Raw genomic sequence first — 22,312 nt, forward strand, 5'->3', positions numbered from 1 at the left:
ATTTTTATGTATGCCAAAACATTTGCACATAAAAGACATTCTATAAATGTTTATTGACAATATAATGGGAGGACCCTTTATTATTTTCACCTTGATTTTGGTTCTTTGCTTATTATTTGCTTTATATACCTAGATAGGTGATTCTCAGTCACTGAGTTTCTTTCAGGAAGCTATTTTGACTCATGTGTCCCAGTGTGGATATTTCTGGGGCCTTATTACTCGGCTTATTTTTAGTGCAGAGTCCTGGAGATGGCCCTGAGAGGGATACTTGGAGCAAAATATGCAGAAAGAGAGCTGGGGGCACAACTAGAGCACGCAGTGATGTCGCAACGTGCCGCGATCTTCCGTGCTGCAATCGACTGACTGCCGGGCACCGCGCCCTGCCCTGAGCCCTGCCCTGAGCCCCTCCCGCACCGGGCGCTGCCCTGTCACACACGCTGGCTGCCGCAGCCACGCCAACCGCGTGGCCCACCCACAGGGCCCCGTGTTGCCAGTCTCTCTCCTGCACCGTGGCAGCGAGGAGTCAGAATGATCTCTGGCTCCCAGACCTCAGATACAGGGGCATATGGTCCTTAGACAGCAGTGCTGACCATTTCGTACTATAGCTTAACAGCCATTCCTGATCCTACAACCCAGAACTTTGTAACTCTGGAACGCACTCAAGAAGAAAAAGTTACCTAACCTAAAAGATTAAAAGTATTAGAGTTAACTCTTATGCCTAAGTCCACATTCAGATGTTGAAAGCCGACGGCCCTGAGGAAGAACGTATTCGGTCTCTCGTCCTTCAGGGCTGTACCTGGGAGAGAAACGGGACAGGAAAGGGAAACGAGCACCTGGGACGGAGATAATACAAAGTGAAGGGAGATCGAAAAATGATCAGGACAAGGCTCAGAGATTCAGGAATATATTCTCTTAGATATTTATTATAATCTCCAAAAATTAAAACAAAATAAGGCCAAAGAACAAAAACCACTTTCTATACAGAATCCACATACAGATTTAATACCTAATAGAGCACATACTATTTTTACACAATTAATTTCAAGAAGGAGAATTAAAACTTCACAATGTGAATACACTTTATAGCTTTAAACTAAGACAAGAGCGCCTGTGGACACAAGAGGAGTCACAGTATTTGCTGTGCAGTACTTCAACCAAATGTCATGACCACTACATGAAAGCGTGAGGCTGTTGTTACTCAGTACTGTCTCAAGAGGAGCCCACAGTGCCCGGTGACAAAGGGCGGCCTCCATCCGCCCACATCCCAGCACACTTACGGGAAACGTGGAACACCTGCGGCGCACATCTGCCTGCGAGGCTTCGGACAGAGCGATGCCTCGCGGTTTGGTGCGTGGGAGAAACGTGCATGTTGACTTTTCCAACACGGCTTTGAAGCAATTTGTGTTTGGTGGCCATGTCTTGGGGCTGCTCGGCAAATATGACGACGCTGCTGCTCATCGTCCTCGTGGGGACAAGAAGAGAAAGAAACGCGGCGGCTGGATGGCTCTCAGGGGCCAGTTTGGCGCTGGAGGACGGCTGCTGCACGGCTGCGGGCTCTGTCGTCCCTCTGCTCACGAGAGCGCGCTGTGACCGTCCCACTCGTTTGCTGGACACAGTCCCCTCGCAGGGAGCTCCTTCTGGGATCATGGCCGACCTGTTCGACGGAGTCACTCTGGACGCCTGCGACTCTCACAGGCCCTCTGTTCCCTGAGGCCCGCGCCCTGCCCCGCCTCCGCATTCCGATGGTGCCCGGCCTGTCCATCTTCCGTCGTTGACCTGAGCACGAAGCACATGGTATTCAGCCACCGTGTGACGTCTGACTAAACAGTAAAACACTCTTGAATTATTATTCTCACGTTGGCTACCTGTTGACATTTTTTTTAAATTTGGCACAAAGCCGCACTAAACACTTCAGTCCTTCAGTGGCTTGATGAGCTGAGTACGAATTTCAGGCTTTCGTCCAAAACTGGCCCACGTGTCCCCAGCAGGAGCCCAAACCCTTCAGCACGTCTGGCACACGCTCACACATCCACTTCAGGCAAGTGTGGCAGAGGGAACAGCAGGGCTCGTGCTATGTGCAGGCAGCCACCTCCACTCTGAGCGAGTGAGTCCTAACTCTTCCAAAGGGACCCTGGTTTCCGCACTCAGTATGTGAAGAGGCAAAGCACGCCGTCGAGATGAACGCTTCGCCGCAAAGACTGAAATGCTAAGAGGAGTTCAAGGTAGCTGACCTACTTTGAACTTCACACACGTGAATGACTGCGGTTTTGGTAACCCGGGAGCCACACCGGATTTCTTGCTTTTGCATCTCAGTGAAGTCCTAGGCCACTGAGGGAGGGACGACCAGGGAGGCTGGAGAGCGAGTGTGTGACTGTGCTGACCGGCCCTTGTGGGGAGGGGGTTCCACTTCCCTTTCTCTTACATCACTGGTAGGGACAACTGAGAATTGATGTGACTACAACACTAGCTACAAGCTAAAAGGACATAAATATTTTAGGGTTTTCAGGGTTGACAATGTTACATTTGTGAACAAAATACAAGGTCAAGTCACAATAAAGTATACATAGAAATACAAAAGTCTAAGTTCCTAGTAGACAGAACATGTGAGCAACATTTCTGAGAATAAACATGACTTTTTCTTATGTGCATATATCTTCTTAGGTATGTAAATTAGCCTCTTAAGAGAGGCTAAAAGAGACTTCTGAATTAAACAAGAAAATTCCTACATAAAAAACCAACAACCATCCCTTCTTGAAAACAAAATCCACAATTCTAAAGCGTAAAATTGACGTACGTTTGCAGGTACTAAATGTCTGGTCTTATAGGGAGTAAATCACTTTGCAGTAGGCACAGAAGAGTCTCACGTGACACCAACAAGCCGTTTACTCTATAAACTGCAGCACTAGACAAATACAGCTACGGGCAATCATCTGCGCGAGCCGCGCGCCGGCCAGAGCACCGCACACACTCATCAGGATTCACTTCCACTAGTTATATACACCGAGTAAGTCGTTAAATATTGCACATATTGGCCCATGAACCCTCAATTCTGAGGTGTCGAAAATAGAAAAATCTATTTCATAACGTATTTCATGCAACATTTAAGACGTTTCGGTTCCACAAACACCATTAAGTAGTTGTACACTTGGACAGTCCAACGGCATCACATCACGTCTGACGTCAACAACATATCAACGGGAGCTACGAGCAATGCTCCTGCTGCCACACACCCTGGGGACAATGCGGCGACGTGTGCCGTCCATCCCGCCGCCGCAGCAGCCCCGGACCTCGCCACGCCACCACACGCGTGGGGCCACCAGGCGGACGCGGCCACACTCGCTTCCCTGAAAGGCCAGGCGTCTGCGCGGCTCACTGCTGTCTGTGTCATTGAGAATGGCGTCCGTGAACCGAAGCCACCTATGGCCACCAAAAACAGGAGTGTGGAAATATTTTCATGTAGAAATAGAGCCACAGCAACTCTCAGTTGTCCAGGCGGAAGGAAAGCGTAAACACAGGTGACGCACAGGTGACACACAGGTGACACACAGGTGACGCCCCACCTCCTTCCTGCAGGCGGCGTCCAGTCGAAACGCCACCGGAACGAGCATTGGTAGGAGGTAGACGGCGAAGCTCAGCGTCCTGTCCTGCCCGGGGCTCTGTGGCTCCGCGAGGGCCGTGCTCCAAAACACTGACCGGGGAAAAGTCAGGAGGCAGCAAAAGAGCAGCCAGTGGAAAGTCTAAGTCGTCCAACAGATGGACGGTCTGGTCTGAACACTTGAGTTCTGGCAAAGGATCTTTCATCTAGATTTTTTAAAAAAGATTTTGTTTATTTATTTTCAGAGAGGGGAAGGGAGGGCGAAAGACAGGGAGAGAAACATCAGTGTGTGGTTGCCTCTCATGTGGCCCCCACTGGGGACCTGGCCCGCAATCCAGGCACGTGTCCCGACTGGGAATCGAACCAGCGACCCCTGATTTGCAGCCCAAGCTCAGTCCACTGAGCCACACCAGCCAGGGCTATCCAGACTCTTTTGAAAAATTTATTTTCACTCTATCCTCTTTTTAATGGGAATTAATTATGATTGCATACACACAGATCAGTGTGGCAAATCTATGTCACAGAACTTTGTAGACAAACGTGAGTTACAGGCGGAACAGAGCTCCCGTCTCCCAGCAGCGAGGACGCGTCATCGCGACATTCCCGTCACAGAGGCGTGTGCGTGTGTGCGCGCGCGCGTGTGTGTGTGTGTGTGTGTGTGCTGGGAGGGGCAACACTGCTGGGGACCCACACGTAAATATTCTAATCTCCCAAAGGGAAATACTGTTTGACTGGAGTGTCAAGAATTTCTGTGAAGGTTTTTGGAAAAACTACACTTATTTATGCAATATCAGGAAGACCTGGTCGATAAATGTCAGTTGAACTCCCCAGTCTGTGTCGGCCCCTTCGGGAAACCGAATTTCTGGAATCCGGAGCCTCTAAGTGCACTACAGGGATAAAGGCGCTTCTTTGTTTTCTGACCATAAACTTCATCTTTTGCCCAATTTGTTTCATATTCATTCCAGAACATAAAAGAGGTTTATCTCTGTAACTGACTTTGGTCAAAATTCACCTAAAACACAAAAGACTTTAGAAAGCTGATCCCAATTGTTTGGCTCATCAACAAGACTTTCCCCCTTTGCTGGTAAACTGTCACATACGGGCAGACAGAAGCACAGAGCTGTGACTCTCAGGAGGCCACACGGTCTGGCTGCCCGTGTGGCCCCGACCTTGCACACCAAGGACACACACAGGGAGCACAGAGCCCGAGGTGCCGCGACGCACACTCTGACGCAGAGAGAGAGACGGGTCCCCTCCCGACACGTCGCAGCCGCAGTAGCCGACTGAGCACCACGATGCTCTGCAAAGACTGTGACACAGGCTTTTCGGTCCAGGAAGGTTTTAATCATTACTGTAAACTAAGAGTTCTCTGGCTTTCTCATGTAGCAACTACCTCAGGCCTGAGAGGGATGGGAAGAGTCTGGAAACGGTTTCAAACAGTCCCACGGATGCCACCAGGGGCTGACAGATGGGTGGCAGCCAGACACACGTGGGACAGTGTGTCCGCAGGAGCCACGGATCGCCGGATCCGTTGGCCGGGATGCTCCACCGCCAACGCTGCTTCGGGAACGTGCAGCTACCGTGGGCTGTGCTACATTGTGTCCCTGAAAGTCTGTTCTCAGCATCCGTGCAGTGACAACTGGAATTTGAACTGGTTCCTGAGACAGAATGACTGTGTTGAACACAAGAGCTGCGGCACATCTGGATGGGAGTCGCTGAGTCCGTGTTTGCTGAGTGTGCAGCTGTCTCGTGCGTACACCCCGGGCTGTGATTCTGTAGAACTCATGCTGCGCACTTACGGTCGCAGGGCTCGCCCTTCTGCTGCGACTGAAGCGTGGTAACCCTTCCCTGGCCAAATGCAAAGCTTGGCTCTTACTTTCCAGGCAGCGAGGGGACGTGGGCTGAAGGGAAGCTAAGCAGGAACTCAGGACCGTCAGGAGCTCCCCAAGGCCACAGAAGCTCTTTGGTGGCGGCGGCAGCAATGGGCTAACGCACTGCTCCACTGCAACTCTGCTCAGGAGCCCGGGCTGGTGCCAGCCGGCGGATGCACCCTTGGCAGGTTGTAGGAAGCCGTGCACCTCCCAGCACATCCGTTCACATCCGAAAGGCTGAAGTGCAGATCCGATCTGCGGACGACGGTTTGAAAACCACTTCCAGTCCAATTCGTCAATTACATTAGAGACAAAAGAAATGTAGCAAATTTCTTGGAAGTATTTACTCAAAACAATCAAGGTTTATTCCTGAAAGTAACTGGGGGCCCGTGAGGTGATCGGGGGCAAGAGAAAGAGAAGTTCACTTGAAACACTACTTGAATTACATCAGAGAAAAGATGGATGTCTAATTGTACAAACTAACAGGCAGATATTTTCAGATGTCTCAAGCTTTTGGACACACGTTTAGTTAGGCCATTAGTACAAACGAGCTGTGGGCGGGCGGAGCGAACACAGGTGTCGTGTGTGCACACTCAGTGTGCACGCGGGCGTGCTGCATTGGCCAAATGTCTGAAGACCCTCGGAACTACTGTGCTGTAACTTATAACGAATGTGACCTGATGCCAATAAAGAGAAGCTTACTTGACCCCAGGCTGGTTCCTCTTTTGTCAGATTTGACTTTAACCAGGACCTCTCGATGACGCGGGGCACAGAGGTCGCCCTCTCGCCCCACCCGCCCTGCAGAAGGAACCCAGGTGTGCACTCGCTCCAGGTCGGAGGCGTCCTCTCTGCGAACTCACCACCGAGGACACTCACACCACGACGGGCGCCTGGCTGGTTTCCATGCAGGTTGGGAAAGTGGGGTTCACCGAATGTTCCTGGGGGAGGATCCCGGGCAGCTCATCGTCTAGTCACCCTCCCGGCCTGGCGGGTTCATCGCGGGCCACGAGCACTTGCCTTCGCTCCTCTGGTCCTGGGCCGGCTGGTTCCATAGCTGTCAGTTCATCAGGGGCAAGGATTCCTAGAGGCGGAAGCTCCGCCCTCTCCTCCACTTTCCTGGCCTTTCTTGTCTTGTTTTGCAGTCCCCAGCACAGCCCGTCCTCCATGAGCGCAGACCGTGAGTGGCAGAGGCTTCCGCCCACACTTCCCTGCGGTGAGTCCAAGTGTGAGCACCGCTGAACGGCCGTGGCCCCGCCTGGGGCTTAGAGATGCAGCGGGGCCCCAGACCAGCTCGGATGCCCCGCCCTCTCTCTTTCCTTCACCTGGAATCCCTGTGACTTTTGAAGCTGGTTGCCCATTAAGATCTAACACAGCATTAATGTTTTCTTGTCTTCATTAAGCAAAGGCCTGCCTTGGGGGTTGCTGAAGTAGAAATTTATTACCAATAATGTGTATCTTAGGCTAAAAGCAGGAGGCAGCACAGGCCGTGCTCAGAACATCCAGAGGCTGTTCCCTGTGTTCTCACTGGATGACTCACTAACAGTGCACATGACCCACTGCCCGGCTTTGCAGGCGATTGGCCCCCCAAATCTCCTTCCACACTTACGTTTCCCTGCCCACATCCCTGTTTAATAAACTCGCACCAATACTTACTCTCATGGGAAGAGTCTCTATTTTTGAAAAGCTGAGAAATATCTTTAACGCAAGCACTCAAGAAGCGGGTAAGTCCACCTAAAGTGACAGTCCTCTTAATCTGCTGGCCGCCTTGCCGTGGCTCCTCTGTCCCCAGTGCTGGGTGGTGACAGCCGGCGGGTTTCGTCCGGTGCCATCAGAAGGCCACACAGAGTCCTCCTGCCTCTCACACGGGGCTGCAGGGAGTCTGGGCAAAGGCGTGGCGTTGGCACGGCTCACCTCCTCCTCTGCCCAGGTGGTCCGTGGCGCCCTGCAAGGGGGCACTGGCTCCGCTCTGGAGTCTCTGCGTAACCGAAGTGCGTGTCAAAGCTGCACACGGGGACCCGAGATAGAGCTGGGGACAGCTGGACTGGGGAAGATACATGAGGACCCGGGAGCCACTGAGGCACTGCTCGAATAGCTTGCATTTGGGTAAAAGCTCGGCCAGGTGCAGGCCCAAGGTGGCCGGTTGGGGAGCAGCCTGTGAACTGCGGCCAAAGGGCTCGGACCAGCTCCTGCCCCACCCCCCCGAGGCTGGGGACCCGTGCACATTATGGGGAGTGGTGCGCGTTATGGGGGGCTAGCTAGTAAGGTGACGGGGGACCTCGCGTGCCAGCACTCCACGGCTGCTCATGCCACCGTTGCCCTAAACGCCCGTGGCACAGCGTGTAGCGGCCGGAGGCCTCCGTGGACGGAGCAGCCCTGTGGGGTTCCTCGTCTGAACCTCTCAACTGAGATTTCCGTTCACACCGAGCTCCAGTCAGGCGATGGACTCTCTTAGGAAACTTGAAAGAACCTTGAACTCAATATTTTAGTCTTTTTACAGTCAACGGTCTCCCTGTTGTTACTGACAATGAGAAACGGACACACTTCCTACACGGCAAACCGGCCAGAGAGCGGTGATTACTCAGAAAACGTGAGTCATGTATCCACTTGGTTTTCAATTCAGAGTAACACACATCAGATCCCCTGAGATCTCCCCCTGTCCCCTCCTAACTGAAGCGACTCCTCTGCCGTCATCTGTCCAGTGACCAGCGTCAGCCCAGCCCTCCGCACCAGTCAGAGGAGTGAACTTATTACACCTGAGGCCCCAGCAGTAGCTTAATCTGAGAAGAAATCTGAAACGTAAAGACCCGAGAAGACAAATAACAAACCACATGCAAGTACCAGGTGTTTGTGGATGGAGAGTCTAGGAATTTAAGATCACGTGTTCGCCACCTATCAGCACCGGGGGCCTCCCAGGAACTCTGCACACGTCCTAGCCGGGCACCAGCGACTCCTGCAAGCGGCCCTCGGGCAGCTACACGGCGGCCGATACACCTGCCCCAAGCGCCGCCGCCCGCGCAGCTGCCTGTGTGCGGCGTTAACAGCCACAGCCGGGCTGTGGCGGCGGCGGCGGGCTTTCCTGGAGCCTCGCGCTCGGCTTGGCGGCAGCGACAGCCGGATCGGTCTCCAGACTCTCCGACATCTTGTCGCAGATGATGTCCACCAGGCGCTCAAAGGTCTGCTTGACGTTGATGTTGTCCTTGGCACTCGTTTCGAAGAACTCAAACCCTGGAAGAAGCACACGAGAGCAGCCTGGTCATTTCGTGCTTCTGCTGAAATGGGAGGGACTGGACTGTGGGTGGACAGTGGCAGTGGGGGTGGGGCAGGCAGAGGTGGACTCGGGGTGTCCGCGTACTGATGCTCTGGCAGGGCCGGGCGGACACACGACCCCGTGGCCGGAGCTCGCGTGGCAACGCCGCACACCCTCCAGCCCCAGTCTGCCTTCCCGCCTTCCCCGCCCGGCTGCCACGCAGCCTCCTGGGTCTTTTCTAGAACTGGTGTTACCTGGCATTGTTTTCTTTCCTCATTTTGAAATCTTCCAAAGTGATTAATTTTCTTTTTGTTTTTCATTAACCTGAAGTTCAGATTTCCTGTCTTCCCACATTCTTCCACAAAGGGATCCACAGATGCCAGGTGATCCCACTTTCACCCCGTCACCCCTGAAGGGCTGGGGTGTGGCTTTGGTGGCCTCCAGGTGGCGCTGCGCGTCCCTGGGTCACCACCAGCGAGCGTAACCCTCCCCTAGAAATGTCTGAGCAGCCTCAGCCTCCGGGGCTTTGTGCAGCTTTGCATGTTGGGGCGATTGCTCCACACCTGCTGGCCCTCAGCAGCGATGTTGTCACCAACAGCTGGGGAAGGGCACTTGGATAAGTTTCAGCTGAGCTGCCAGAATCCCAGTGACAGCTTCACTTGTGCTGATGCATCCCTGTACCTGGGCAGAGGCGGCTTGCTCGCTCTCCCTACACTGTTGGCACTTGGGGTCTGGGGCTGGGCTAGCCAGTCTGTTGCCATGACAACCTTCCCAGTACACCTGCTGGGGACTGCTCTGCTCCTTTCGGGGGACACTGATTTAGGAGGTACTGGGATGAACACAGAAATACTTTCCTGATCCGAATTCCACACCCTATAAATCCTCTGGGTACGCCCCGCCCTATCTCAGCTCAGCCACAAGCACCTGGAAAGGTTAAATCCTGCGACTTCATCCCAGCTCCTGGGGCCAAAGGACAAGAAATGGACTGATGTTTTGTGCCTATGCCAACCCTGAATTACTTACTCTCTTACATAGTACCGAAGGGTAGACAACAAAAAGCAATTCTCTTCAGTTACACTCTAATTCAGTGATGCTACTGTATATTTGGTTAGATGGCTTATCTGCACTCGACTCTCACTGGCTACTATGTATTCTGCCATTAAAACCTGAGTAATAACTGCAGGGTTTGAGCCGAAGGCCCATAAACAGAGCCAGGGCCTGTGAAGTCATGGCGGAGGTTTCAGACCCTCTGTGGCTTGTACTTGTCTTTCATCTTTCCCTGGGTGGTGCTTACAGAGCCCTCCTCCCCTCTGCATTTCTCCACAGAGGAGGCATCTGACATTAACAGAACTCTCTTTTCTGGGGTTTGTACTGCCTACAGGGCTAGATAGTTGTTCAGATTCAGACTGGGGAGGGCAAGCATGGATCTCAGAAATGCCCTTACTGCTCTGATGTGAGAACTGTTCGCACCCTTGTGGGCTTTTTTCAGGGCTAATGAGAACTTTATGTCACCAGATGCCAAGACCCCACTCAAGAGGTCAAAATCCCTGGCTGACACTTTGGAGAAAAAACTCTCAGTCTGGCACAAAGGTTTCAGTACAGGTTCCATCCCCTCACCCCTCTGCAAGCCCCTCCTCCACCGGTCAGCACGGCTGGGAGGCACCGCGGGGACAAGCTGGTAACCCACACAAGCGACCTGGGCTTTGAAAAGCCGCTGATGCTGGTGTGCCCTTCAAGGTCACTAAGGTGACCCTCGATCCCAGCAGCCAGTGCCATGGTGTCTCCCCCTCATTTCACCTGGAACCCAGGAGGATATGGCTCCTGGGGGCACCCCAGCAGGAGAACCCCTATTACAACAGCTCTCTATTTACCCACCGCGGCTGGAGGTGCCGCCACACCGTGAGAGGGATGGGTTGTCAGCCGGAAGCTGTGGGATGTAGCCACTCTGGCTCTGAGGCCATGGGCAGCCCACAGCCGTATTCTCGAGTCCCTTACTCATGACACTTGTCTTGGCTCCTAGAGCTATCGCGAGGCTCCAATGAGAAAGTGCGTGTAGAAATGCCAAGCAAATCAGAGAAGGCCACGGTGACAACAGTGATGATAACTAGCACTTGGGCGGGTACTTACAGCAGGTGCCACTCAGACACTTCATACACCTGACCCGTTTCACCCACGAGGTAGCTGCCAGCATTTTCTCCACCCCACTGACCGGGGGCTGGAGGCACAAACCGGCGGAGCATTTCACTCCAGTGCTTACCCTGGTGTCTGAACTGCAGGCCTGGGCAGTGTGCCACCCGCTGGCCCCAGCAGAACCGGAAGTTTGATGTGATCACTATCATAATATAGACTATAAGCTTTTGACAATTTAAATAATTACAAAGTAATTAACTAGATTTAACACTCTTAGTGAACAAATGAAATGCCGTTTCTCAATGATTCCGAAGGCACCCGGGTGGTTTGGGCCACTGGGTTGCTGGAGCTTGGCGGACCAATTCACACACAGCTGGCCGTCGAATCACAAGTGTTAGGGACACTGACCCCCCGCAGTTGAAAACCCACGTTTTCACCACCCCCAAATGTCACTGCGGCTGTTCCTAAGTAACCACAGGGACTGGCTCCAGTAAAGATGAAAGTGGGCAGATGCTCCAGTCCCTCCCATGAGGTGGTGCACAGAACAGGGCCTACGCTGCGCCCTTGGGGGCCGCAGGTTCTCAGCTGGGATTGAAATGACTGCTCTCAGCAGCTGGTGAAATCCTGGATGGGACCCAGGGAAATGGAGGGCTGACTGTTTAACCCAGTGACAGCCCCCTGTGCACACAGAAGTGGGACAAAACAGTTCAAACCCAGGTTGTTCAAGGTTGACTGCAAAAGGCTCTGGAAAGTAGGCTTCCTCTCATTGGCCAGATGGTGTTTGTCATAAAATGAGACATCCGGGATGGAAAACGGCGTCATTACTGTTTTAGCAGGTCGTCGTGTGGATTCAGGGCAAGTGTGAACTTCCTGTGCAATGACTGACCCTGCTCCCATTCGGCCGCCCCACACTTGCGTGCGCCCACGGCTGTTAAAGGGCCCTGGACTGAGTAAGAGCCATCAATCCAAACTCTCCAGCGCCCCCTCCTCTAAGTCAGTGCTGGGCTTTCTAGCTGGTACCTCCCAGCACCTCAGTGTGTTCACTCCGCTCCAGCAGACAGCTTCATTCTTAGGAATCTCAGCCGCGCACCACACACCCAGACCCAGCAGGAAGCCGGCACTTTGGTCAGTGATGTGCCAACACCAGTGTGAGACATCAAGAATCACAAAAACTGAAGCAAATATGACACCAACCAAGAAAACTAATAAAGCTCTAATAACTGCCCCTGAAGAAATGGAGACCTATGAACTCGGAAGAATTCAGAGTAGTTCTCATAAAGAAGTTTAGTAAACTATGTGAACACACAAACAACTAAGCAAAACTAGAATAATAATTCAAGAGCAAAAAAAAATGTTACGCAAAGAAGTAGAAACCCTCGCCCCCAGCCCCAGAAGCCCTAGAGCTGAAATACGTGACTGAACCAAGGAGTTCAGAAGAGAGCTTCAGAAGCAAATGCAACCATGCAGAAAAAAATCAGTGATCTGGAAGGCCATTTGAGATTATCCAATCAGTGGGGTAAAAGGAAAAAACAGTGACAAAATTGAAGAAAACCTATGAGACTAATAGGACACAATCAAAAGACTCTGTAGCTGTACTATGGAGATTTCAGAAGGACAGAAGAAAGGGCTAAAAACAGAATGTATATTTATAGTAATAATGCCTAAGAAGTTTCTATACTTCAGGAGAAAAATGGACATGCAGATTCACAAAGGCCATGGAGCCCAAACAGGTTGAAACCAAATAGGGCTACACTGAGATACAATACAATTAAGTTGTCAAATGTCCAGGAGAATCCTGAAAGCAGCAAGAAAAAAAGAGAGAAGTTACATAGAAGGAAATACCCCATAAAGGTATCCAGGCCAAAGAACAATGGGATGATATATTCAAAATATTGAAAGAGAAAAAAATCTGTCAACCAACAATTTTATACCTGGCAAAACTGCCCAGAAGTGAAGACTACTTTCCTGAACAAACAAAAGCTGTGGGCCTGTCTTACAAGAAATGTTAAAAGAAGCCTTTGTTGGGAACTAAGGCAATGCTAATTAACACTGTAAAAACATAAGAAGGAAGTGTAAAACTCTCTGGCAATTGTAAATATATAGTCAAAGTTCGATTCTGTAATATGGTGATGGTGGTACATAATTCACTCACAACTGCAGTTTAAAAGCCAACAAGCAAACATGGTGAAAAGAACCGTAACTACGACAACCTGGTATTATCTACATAATATAAAAATATGTAAACTGTGACATCAATGACCTAAGTTGTGAGAGGGAATGGAAGTGAGAGTGTTAGGCTTAGACACGTTATTGACATAAAGCTGTTGTTACTTTGAAGTATGGCTTTAGAGTTTTAGGATACTTTATATAAATATGACAACCACGAGGAAAAAATCCTGTAATAATTACACAGAAGATCATGATAAAAAAGTCAAAGTACAGTGATACTAAAGATCTGAACGCGAAATACGACAGCAAGATACAAAGCCAGGAACGACAGACCTACAGAACAGCCAGAAGACAACAGAATGGGAACTGTCAGTACCTACCTATCACATCAATGATCGGTTTGCGGGGAGATGACCAGCCAACCGAGCCACACAGGCCAGGGCAATAATGACCTTAAATAGATCGAATCTCCAAACAAAAGACACCACTGTGGGGCTGAATGGACACCAAAATGAAACCTAAGTGTTGTTACTTACGAGTCACTCATTTGGGCCTCAAAGACACATATAAGAATGAAATGGCAGTAAAAGGTATTTCAAGCAAATATTAACATCAATAAAAAGGTAAGGGTGGCTATAAACCGAAAAAAGACTGCAAACTAAAGAATGGTGAAAAAACAGGAGAAGGTCATCATGTGACGGTAAAGGGCTCAGTCGACCAAGAGCAGGTAAATAAGCACCGTAAACAATGATGCTCCCTGCACTGCAGCATCCAAACACGCAGGGCAAGGCCCAACATGGCTGAAAGGAGACAGAAAGGGTCACACCACAATATCTGGGAATTCAGTGTCCCACCTTCGGCAGTGGGTAGGCTGTCCAGACAGCGATTCGAAAGGAGCGGATGAAAACAGCCCCGCAGACCACCGGCCGCGAGCGGGCGCATGGGGACTAGTACGACCCACAGCTGGGAGCAGGACGTGCGTCCTTCCCCGGCACACACGGGACGTTTTCTAGGACAGACTGGCCACAGGTTAGGTCGCAAAAATTCAGGAAGTTTGAAGTGATACCAAATATCTTCTCTGACCAAAACGGTGTGATACTAGAGACCAACGATAAGAGAAAAACTGGATTTCATGAGGACACGAGAGTTATGTGACGCTCTGCTCAGCAACAGCTGGGTCAAAGTCAGACTTGAAGGGGAATTACAGACAAGGGTTTCGAGACAAGCAAAAGTGGAAACTTACGGGATACAAGCACGAGCAGGTCTACGATGGAAATTCACAGCCATGACCACCTGCTTTAAGAAATAAGAAAGATCCAAAAAACTTGATCCCATACCTTAAAGAACTACAAAAAAGAGAACAAACTGAGCCCAATGTTAGCAGAACAAAAGAAAATAAATATTAGAGCAAAATAAATGAAACAGAGAACAGCAAAACAACAGAAAGATTTATAAAAACTAATAGTTGGTTCCTTAAAAATGTAAATAAAATTGACAAATGTAGCTAGACCAACCAAGGAAAAAGGAGAGGACCTAAATCAACAAAATTATAAATGAAAAAAGGAGACATTACAACGGATATCATTGCAACTGAAATACAAAAAAGTTGTCAAAGGTTAGAATCAACAACTATAGGCCAATAAACTGGACAACTGAGAAAAAAATGAAACAATTCTTAGAAACATAGAACCTACTAAGATTGAATTTGGAGGACACAGAAAATATGAACAGGCCAATTAGCAGTAAGAAGATTAAGTCAGTAATTAAAAATCTCCCAGTAAAGAAAATCCCAGAACCAGATGGCTTTAGTAGTAAATTTTACCAAACACTCAAAAAGCGATTAACACCAATCTTCCTCAGACTCTTCAAAAAAATTGAAGAGGAAGAGATACTTCTAAAATCATTTTACAAGAGGGCAGATCTTACTTCTGATTTCAAGCTCTGCAGTGAAAGCATGGTTCTGATAACAGAGCCAGAAAACAGCACAAGAAGAACACGGCAGCCGACATCCCCGGTGACCGGAGGCACAGTGGTTCCCAACAGAGCGCCGGCAACCCCAAGGCAGCAGCGTCTGTCCCCCCTGGGAGGCTGAGCTGGTCCCACACACGCAAATCAGCTTAGGTCATACGTCACATTAACAGACTGAAAGAAAAGTATCCACCATCTCAGAAAAGGCATCGGGCAAAATTCAACATTGATTCAAGTAACGATTCACTATAAATGAGGAGTAGAGGGAAATTCCTCAACAACCGACAGGGGGAGGTCGAAACCCTTTCCTCCGAGGTCACAGACGAGGCCGGTTCCGGGTCCCGTCACGCCTCTACCGCCAGTGTGCCAGACGTGCTCGGGTCAGGCAGCAAAACATGCGAACGGCCTCCTAACCAGACAGGAAGGAGAAAGTCTCTCCTTGTAGATGACATTCTGTACAGAGAAAATCCTAGAGACCCAACCAAAAAAACCCATTAAAACTAATCAACAAATTCAGTGGAGATGCAGGCTGTAAAATTGACATAGAAAATTCAGCAGCTTCTCTACTACAACAAATTACCTGAAACACAGGTAAAAATCATCCATGTATAATAGGGTTAAAATCAGTAAAATACTTATGAATAAAACTAACTGAGGAGGTGAAAGATCTTCATGTGAAAACTTCAGGACACTGATGAAGAAACTGCACCCCATTGACACAGGCGAGCAGCGCGTGGGAGGCCAGGTGAGAGCCTGGGGTGGGACGGAGTCAGGAAGGGCAGCCCCCAGGAAGGGTGTGGGGACCAGAGGGGCCTCCGGGATGGAAAGCTGAAACGTCCTCGTGGGGGGGCAGCCCCCCAGCAAACAGAAGGCGGGCGGAGCAGGGGAGGAGGGGGGGCGTGGAGGCCCAGCGTCACACAGAAGGGCCCCGCCGCAGAGCAGGGTGGGAAGGCCAGAAACACACGCCTTGTCCAGTCGCATCCACGGCTCCACATTCCACGGTTTCAGTTACCTGGGGTCAACCGGGACAGAAATACTCCAGAACCGGACAATTCACAAGCATTAAATGGCTCGTTGTTCTTGTAGGGTGATGAAATCCCGCCCCGTCCCGTTCTGCCCCACCGGAGACGTGACCCACCCCTCTGTCTGTGTGTCCGTGCTGGGGGTGCTCCCACTGTCCGTCCCCGTAAGCTTCTCAGTTGTCAGATCTGCTCTCTGGGGACCACCTTGCTTCTATGTCACGCCGCCTCACGGCCCCAGAGTGCAAGGGCGCTGCTGCTGGCTTCGGGTGTGCCAGAGAGAAGCTGGGGTGTGCTTCCTTCACAAGGTAAAAGTTCTTGACTTAATAAGGAAGGGAAAAAACCGCATGCCGAGGTGGCTAAGAGCTACAGCGAGAGCAAATCTGTGAAATTGAGGAAAGAGAAAGTAGTCAGTGCCCACTTTGCTGTCGCAGCTCAAACTGAAGAGGTTACAGCCCAGGGTGCGGTAAGTGCTTGGTTAAGATGGAAAAGGCATTCAGCTTGGGGGGGAACATGTCTGATCAGAAAACCGTCTGCAGCCGGAGGCAGCATGTTGTGCCAGAAAGCGTGAGCCTGTATGAGGGGTTCAGCAAGGGGTCCCCGACATCAAGCCATTTACTGCAGTTAAGGGAAGTTGACCCAGATTTAGGACGAGGTTTGGCATTTTATCATCTCATATCATCGCAAGAAGAACAGTGAGTCCAGGACAATGAGATATTGTCAGGGTGAGAGAGGGGCTGCGTTCACGTAACTTTCATTCCAGTGCAGCGTGACAATTGTTCTGCTATTATCAGTTACTGCAGTTAACCCTTCCCGTGCCTGGTGCGTAGGCTACACTGCTCCATAGCTGAGTGCGTACAGGGAGACACAGGCACCGCCGTGGGTCTGGGAATGTGCCCCTCTAGTAGGGGGCGATGCACAGCCTGTCTCTGGCACTGTAACCTTTGTCCCTCAAGGGCAGGGGTTACCTGCCCTTGGTTCCCAGTGCCTAGCGTACAGAAAACACTGAGCAAACGTTTGGTGATTTGCATTGGACGCGTGAGGGGCTCCTTACAAGGATTTTAAGGAGCTCTGCCTCAAGTCCGTTGCATCCAGTGCCTCAACTAGGAAAAGCAAGTAAATGCTCCATGCGGAGAAGTATCCACAGTGGAGAATTCGTCGTGACCAAATGGACAATGCAGCAGTTCTGAGCCACCTGCTGAAATGGTAAAGACATTTAAAAAACTGAGCTGACCTGCGTGTGTGGGGGACAGCATTCGAACACCGCGTTTTACCAGACCTTTTTAAAAATGCAGCAAAGACCTTCAAAACCTTTCTGTACACTGTGAGTGTGCCTTTCCCCTACAAGTGACCGCTCGTGAGTATTTGTGGAGGCCTGTGTTGTCATGAGGAGAACAAACCACATTAAAGGAGGTAAATGACCCTCTAAGAATGTGCAAGTAACGGTTGCCACAACAACCGCTGGCTTGTACTGGATAGAGAGCAAAATAAATCACTGAGAAACCAATGGGAACACGAACCGTTTCTGCCTCCCCAGCCCAGAACCTTCCCTGCACCTCCGCACGGTGAGAAGGGCCTGGGCTGGTGCCGGGAGGGGCGGCGGTGCGAGGGAAGCCTCCCTGGGGCCTCCTTACGTTCTCCTGTAACCTCACCTTCTCAGCGTCCACGTTGTTTGCTGGGGTGGTAAAAAAAACAGCCCGCTTTCTGGCTCTTTTGCAATGATATCATTAAACAATTCTGGGCTCGGATCTAAAAATTCTTTGAACCGAACAATTTTCAGGTTTATAAGAAGTAACATCCGTGTAGAAAGTTCTTCCCTGAAGTGGCACAACCCGGACTCGTCAAAAGCAAGGACACGACACAGGGATGGCGGACACAGTCCAGACGCCGCCCCGACCACCCTGTTCCAGGTCTTCCTTCTCTCTGTTGGGGGGGTTCACTGCCCTTCATCCCTAACTGCCTCGGGCACTGAGAAGACGGGGAAAGAGGGCCAAACGTTTCAGACACAGTTGAAGAACCTTGCTAATGGGGACAAGAGGCCTGTGAACAGGACAGGAAAGGTTCAAGAACGGCTGGGGAACAGGTGTGTGAGTGCGGGCAGCTTGAAGAGCATGTGGTGAAGGGTGCGGGCCTTTGGCTGAAGGAGCTTCGTCTCCTGAGGAAACGCTCAGGCTCGCAGATGGGACTGTGCACGCTCATTTGCGAAACCGCCGAGTGACAGAGGGACCCACTGAGGGCACTGAGTCCCTTCACAGTGTTTTTGAATGATGGCCGAGGCTTCTTACTGGGTCCTACGAATCCAGTTAGTGGGTTGCGACAAGAAGGAGAAGAAGAAAGAAGACAGAAAATACAATGACTCTCCTCTAGTAAGAATAAGTGGATTTTGTAAAACTTGTTTCATTCTGCCCTCCTCTGCGTGTAGGTACTAACTTGCAATGCACTTCTCATGGTAGACCCTGGCCAGTTGGGTTGGAGAGCCAGACCTTCCCGCTGAGAACCCTCCTGTATTTCCCACGGTCTACGGAAGGAGGAGGAGAAAGAAGTAGTGGAGGCGGAGGGCGAGAGGACTTGCTCCACCTCCTCTGCTCCAGGAACGTCCCCCAAATCCACCACCTACTCCCCACCGACACACCGGGTTCCAGGTTTTCTGCTCACTGTCCTCCCCTGTCCTTGTCCCTCGGAACCTAGATCGCGATGCTTCCTCTGTGCTCTCTGCACACATCCTGCTCTCCTTAGGGACCTTCGAGCCTCCTCTCGCCACTTAGCGAAACCATCCCTATTCCTTGCCTCTCACACGTCTTCCTGGCTGCTCTGCGGCTTCGCTCTCTCCTGCCGGCTGCCCGTGTCATTCTTCACCTGCCTTTGGCCCCGCCCCCCACCTTCTCCGGGCACCTCTCTTGCTGGCTCTGCTTCCCCACCCTGGGGCTCCCCTCTCGGCATCCGCCCCTAGGTCATCGTCTCCCATAATTCAGTCTCTGTTGTCTTATTATTTCTGCTTTATCTCCAGTCAGTCCACTCGAGTGAAAGCAACTTGAGCCTGGGGACAGTGGAGCTCATGTTTTCACCCCTGTGATGTCTGACACAGCGTGGGGCATATAGCAGGTGCTCAGTACAAACGCCTTAAATTATAAACTCAACGAGTCCCCCCTCTGCACGGAAGCTCTGCCCCACACCCTCCAGTGTTTTTCTCTTTAGATACAAGGTTTGCATTTGAAGGGGCTTTGCCATTTCTAAAGCCTCCCTCTCCCTCTTATCTCAGTTCATCTCGTCTCTAAGGACTTGGCAAAGTAACGGGTTATGGTGCTGCTCATTCCTGAGAGATGAGGAGATGAGTCTCCAACAGGCTGGTGACGGTAATGCAGCTTGTATGTGGCATCCCTAGAACGGAAGCCATGACGTGGCCTGCTCTGTGCCGCCACCTCCCTGCTCCAGTGGACACGTGAGAACAGCAACCACACAGCATGTGCTCATTCAACGCAAACTCTGTGCAGAGAAAAAATCCAAGTAACTGGCAGCCAACGCGCATCCTGTGTTTCTCATGGAGCGAGGAGTCGAGCACCTGGCACCGGATCAGAGCTTGGGTGTCAGTGCCGCTTCTGCGCCTGCGTGTGGGAGGAAGCCACGCGCTCAGAGATGCGCTGGTGTCCATAGTAGGGCTGACAATCTTGCCATTGAACCCGTGCTGCCAATCAGCGGGTCTCTGGACAAAGTCCCACACGCCCACCACGCTCTCCCCATGTCAGCCGGCTCCTTACCGAGCTGCTCTCCCAAGCGCTGTCCTCTCTCCGTCGAGATGACGCGCTCGTCCTCCATGTCACATTTGTTTCCCACCAGGATGACCTGGGCGTTATCCCAAGAGTAGGTCTTGATCTGAGTTGACCTAAAAGAAGAGGAACAGGCACAAGAAGAAAAAAAATCAAAGGAAAGCTGAACAGCATAAAATGAAGAAGAAATACGTCACACACATGATGATAATAGCCAACAATGAAGCCCAAATTTGGAATTAATTACTTTAGTAAAATTTCACCGTTCAGACACTCATCAGGGGTTGACTGAGCTGGAGATGAAGCACAGTGACGCGGTACTAGGAATTCTTCTGTGCACTAGGATTCTGTGTTGGACGAGGGGCTCCCCCCCTTTAGCCACTCCTGGTTGCCTGACACACTCAGTGTCAGGAGGGAAAGTCCCTCGTCAGAGAAGCCCTCAGAGCCGGGAGACCTAGATGGCCAGTCACTGGATGGCAGACACAAAACTCCCTCATCACAGCAACGCCGGAGAGAGCTGAGTCAACTGGGGCCTCGGAAACCTGAGGGTAATGCCGATTTTTAAAAATGAGGACTTCCGCCAAGACGAAGGCATAGGTGGAAACACCTTGTGTCCTCACACAAACAAATCTAAAAACAACAAAGTTTTAACAATAATAAACGCAACCAAACCACATAGAAAATCAACAATCTGGAGTCCAAAAACAACGAAATGCTCAGCTAAACCTGTAAGAGGAGCAAAGCCAGCAGCGGAGGGGGTTGGCCACAAAGATCCCCGACCAGGGTGGTGCGCAGGCAGCCGAGGGCGTGGATCCCAGGTGCGGGCTAGCTACGGGCCGACACAGGGAAGAGGCGCGGCTGGCTGTCTGCAGTCAGTTGAGCATCTGCACGCAGATAAACCAGTGAAGAGGCGAGCATTGAGACCGCATGGCGCGGGGCAGCAGGCTCGCACATTTCCGCTCAGATAAACAGGCGGGGGCCAGCGGTGGGACAGACTGGGCGAGCGGAGAGGACCTCCATTGTCCCTCTCTGACCCCGCCCCCACCTACAGCATCACAAACCAGCAACCTGGGTGGCCCCGCCCTTGTAAACAACTAAGGCTCCGCTCTTCAGACGTAACAGGGACAAACAGATAAAAACATGGCTCAAGAACAACTCAAAACCCCAGAGCCGATAAATCTAAGTAATGAAGAAATAGCCAAACTTTCAGATGCACAGTTCAAAACACTGGTGATCAGGATGCTCACAGAACTGGTTGATTTTAGTCACAAATTAGAGGAATATATGAAGGTTAAACTAATTGAAATGAATGGAAATGCACAGGAAACCAATAGTAATGGAAAGGAAACTGGGACTCAAATCAAGGGAGTGAACCAGAAGGAGGAAAAAATGACCAAACAGAAAAGAATGAAGAAACAAGAAATCGAAAAAATTAGGAGAGGCTTAGGAACCTCCAGGACATCTTTAAACGCTCCATCATCTGAATTATAGGGGTACCAGAAGGGGGAAAGGAACAGCCACCAGTGGAAAACTTATTTGAACAAATAATAAAGGAGAATTTCCCCAGTCTGGCAAAGGAAATAGCCTTCCAGGAAATCCAGGAAGCTCAGAGAGTCCCAAAGAAGTTGGACCCAAGAAGAAACACACCAAGGCACATCATCATTACATTAGCCAAGATTAAAATGAAGGAGAGAATCCTAGAAGCAGCAAGAGCTAAGGGGACAGTCACCTACAAAGGAGTCCCCATCAGACTGTCAGTGGATTTCTCAAAAGAGACCTTACAGGCAAGAAGTGGCTGGAAAGAGGTATTCCAAGTCATGAAAACCAAAGACCTACAACCAAGATTGGTCTATCTAGCAAAACTTTCATTTAGAATGGAAGGACAGATAAAGTGCTTCTCAGATAAGATCAAATTCAAGGAGTTCATCTTATCTAAGAGAAAGAAGTTAAAGAAACATGAACAGTGAAAGGACAGCAAACTCACAGTTATTAACAACCACACCTAAAACAAAAGCAAGCTAAAAGGACAGCTAGATCAGGAGTGGAAACATAGAAATGAAGATCTCAAGGAGGGTTAGCAACAGGGGAGTGGGAGGAGGAGAAGAGGGGAGAAGGTACAGAAAATAAGTAGCATAGACAGTAGATAGAAAATAGATGGGGGGGGCAAGAATAGTATGGGAAATATAGAATCTAAAGAACTTGAGACACATGGTCATAAACTGAAGGGAGGGAATAGAACAACTGTAATGGCATAATCAATAAAAAATTTCACAATAAACATGTAATCTAATACAAATAAATAAAATATTCCCATCAAAAATTTAAAAAATGAATTAGAAGAGCTAATATAATCAGGGTCTTACATTTTAAAAAAGATTTTATTTACTTTTAGAGAGAGGGGAAGGAAAGGAGAAAGAGAGGGAGAGAAACACCAATGTGTGGTTGCCTCCTGTGCGCCCCCTATTGGGGACCTGGCCTGCAACCCAGGCACGTGCCCTGACTGGGAATGGAACCAGCAACCCTTTGGTTCACCGGCCGGCGCTCAATCC

The 22,312-nt window shown here is 50.5% G+C and overlaps 1 protein-coding gene across 2 annotated transcripts in view; it reads right to left on the bottom strand.

Annotated features, from left to right (window-relative positions):
* Positions 1-960: 960 nt before the first annotated feature.
* RAB3C (RAB3C, member RAS oncogene family) overlaps positions 961-22,312 on the bottom strand; it is an 80,594-nt gene continuing 59,242 nt past the window's right edge. For both annotated transcript variants that reach the window (XM_053657421.1, XM_053657420.1), the window contains exons 4-5: positions 19,755-19,879; positions 961-8,691 (exon numbers count right to left, since the gene is read on the bottom strand). In XM_053657421.1, the coding sequence (XP_053513396.1) occupies positions 8,501-8,691; positions 19,755-19,879 (316 nt within the window). In that variant the 3' untranslated portion in view covers positions 961-8,500. The remainder of the gene's footprint in view (positions 8,692-19,754; positions 19,880-22,312) is intronic.

The sequence above is a fragment of the Artibeus jamaicensis genome, unplaced genomic scaffold, assembly GCF_021234435.1.
Source record: "Artibeus jamaicensis isolate MK-2021 breed Jamaican fruit bat unplaced genomic scaffold, CSHL_Jam_final scaffold_369, whole genome shotgun sequence".
Taxonomy (NCBI): Eukaryota; Metazoa; Chordata; class Mammalia; order Chiroptera; family Phyllostomidae; genus Artibeus; species Artibeus jamaicensis.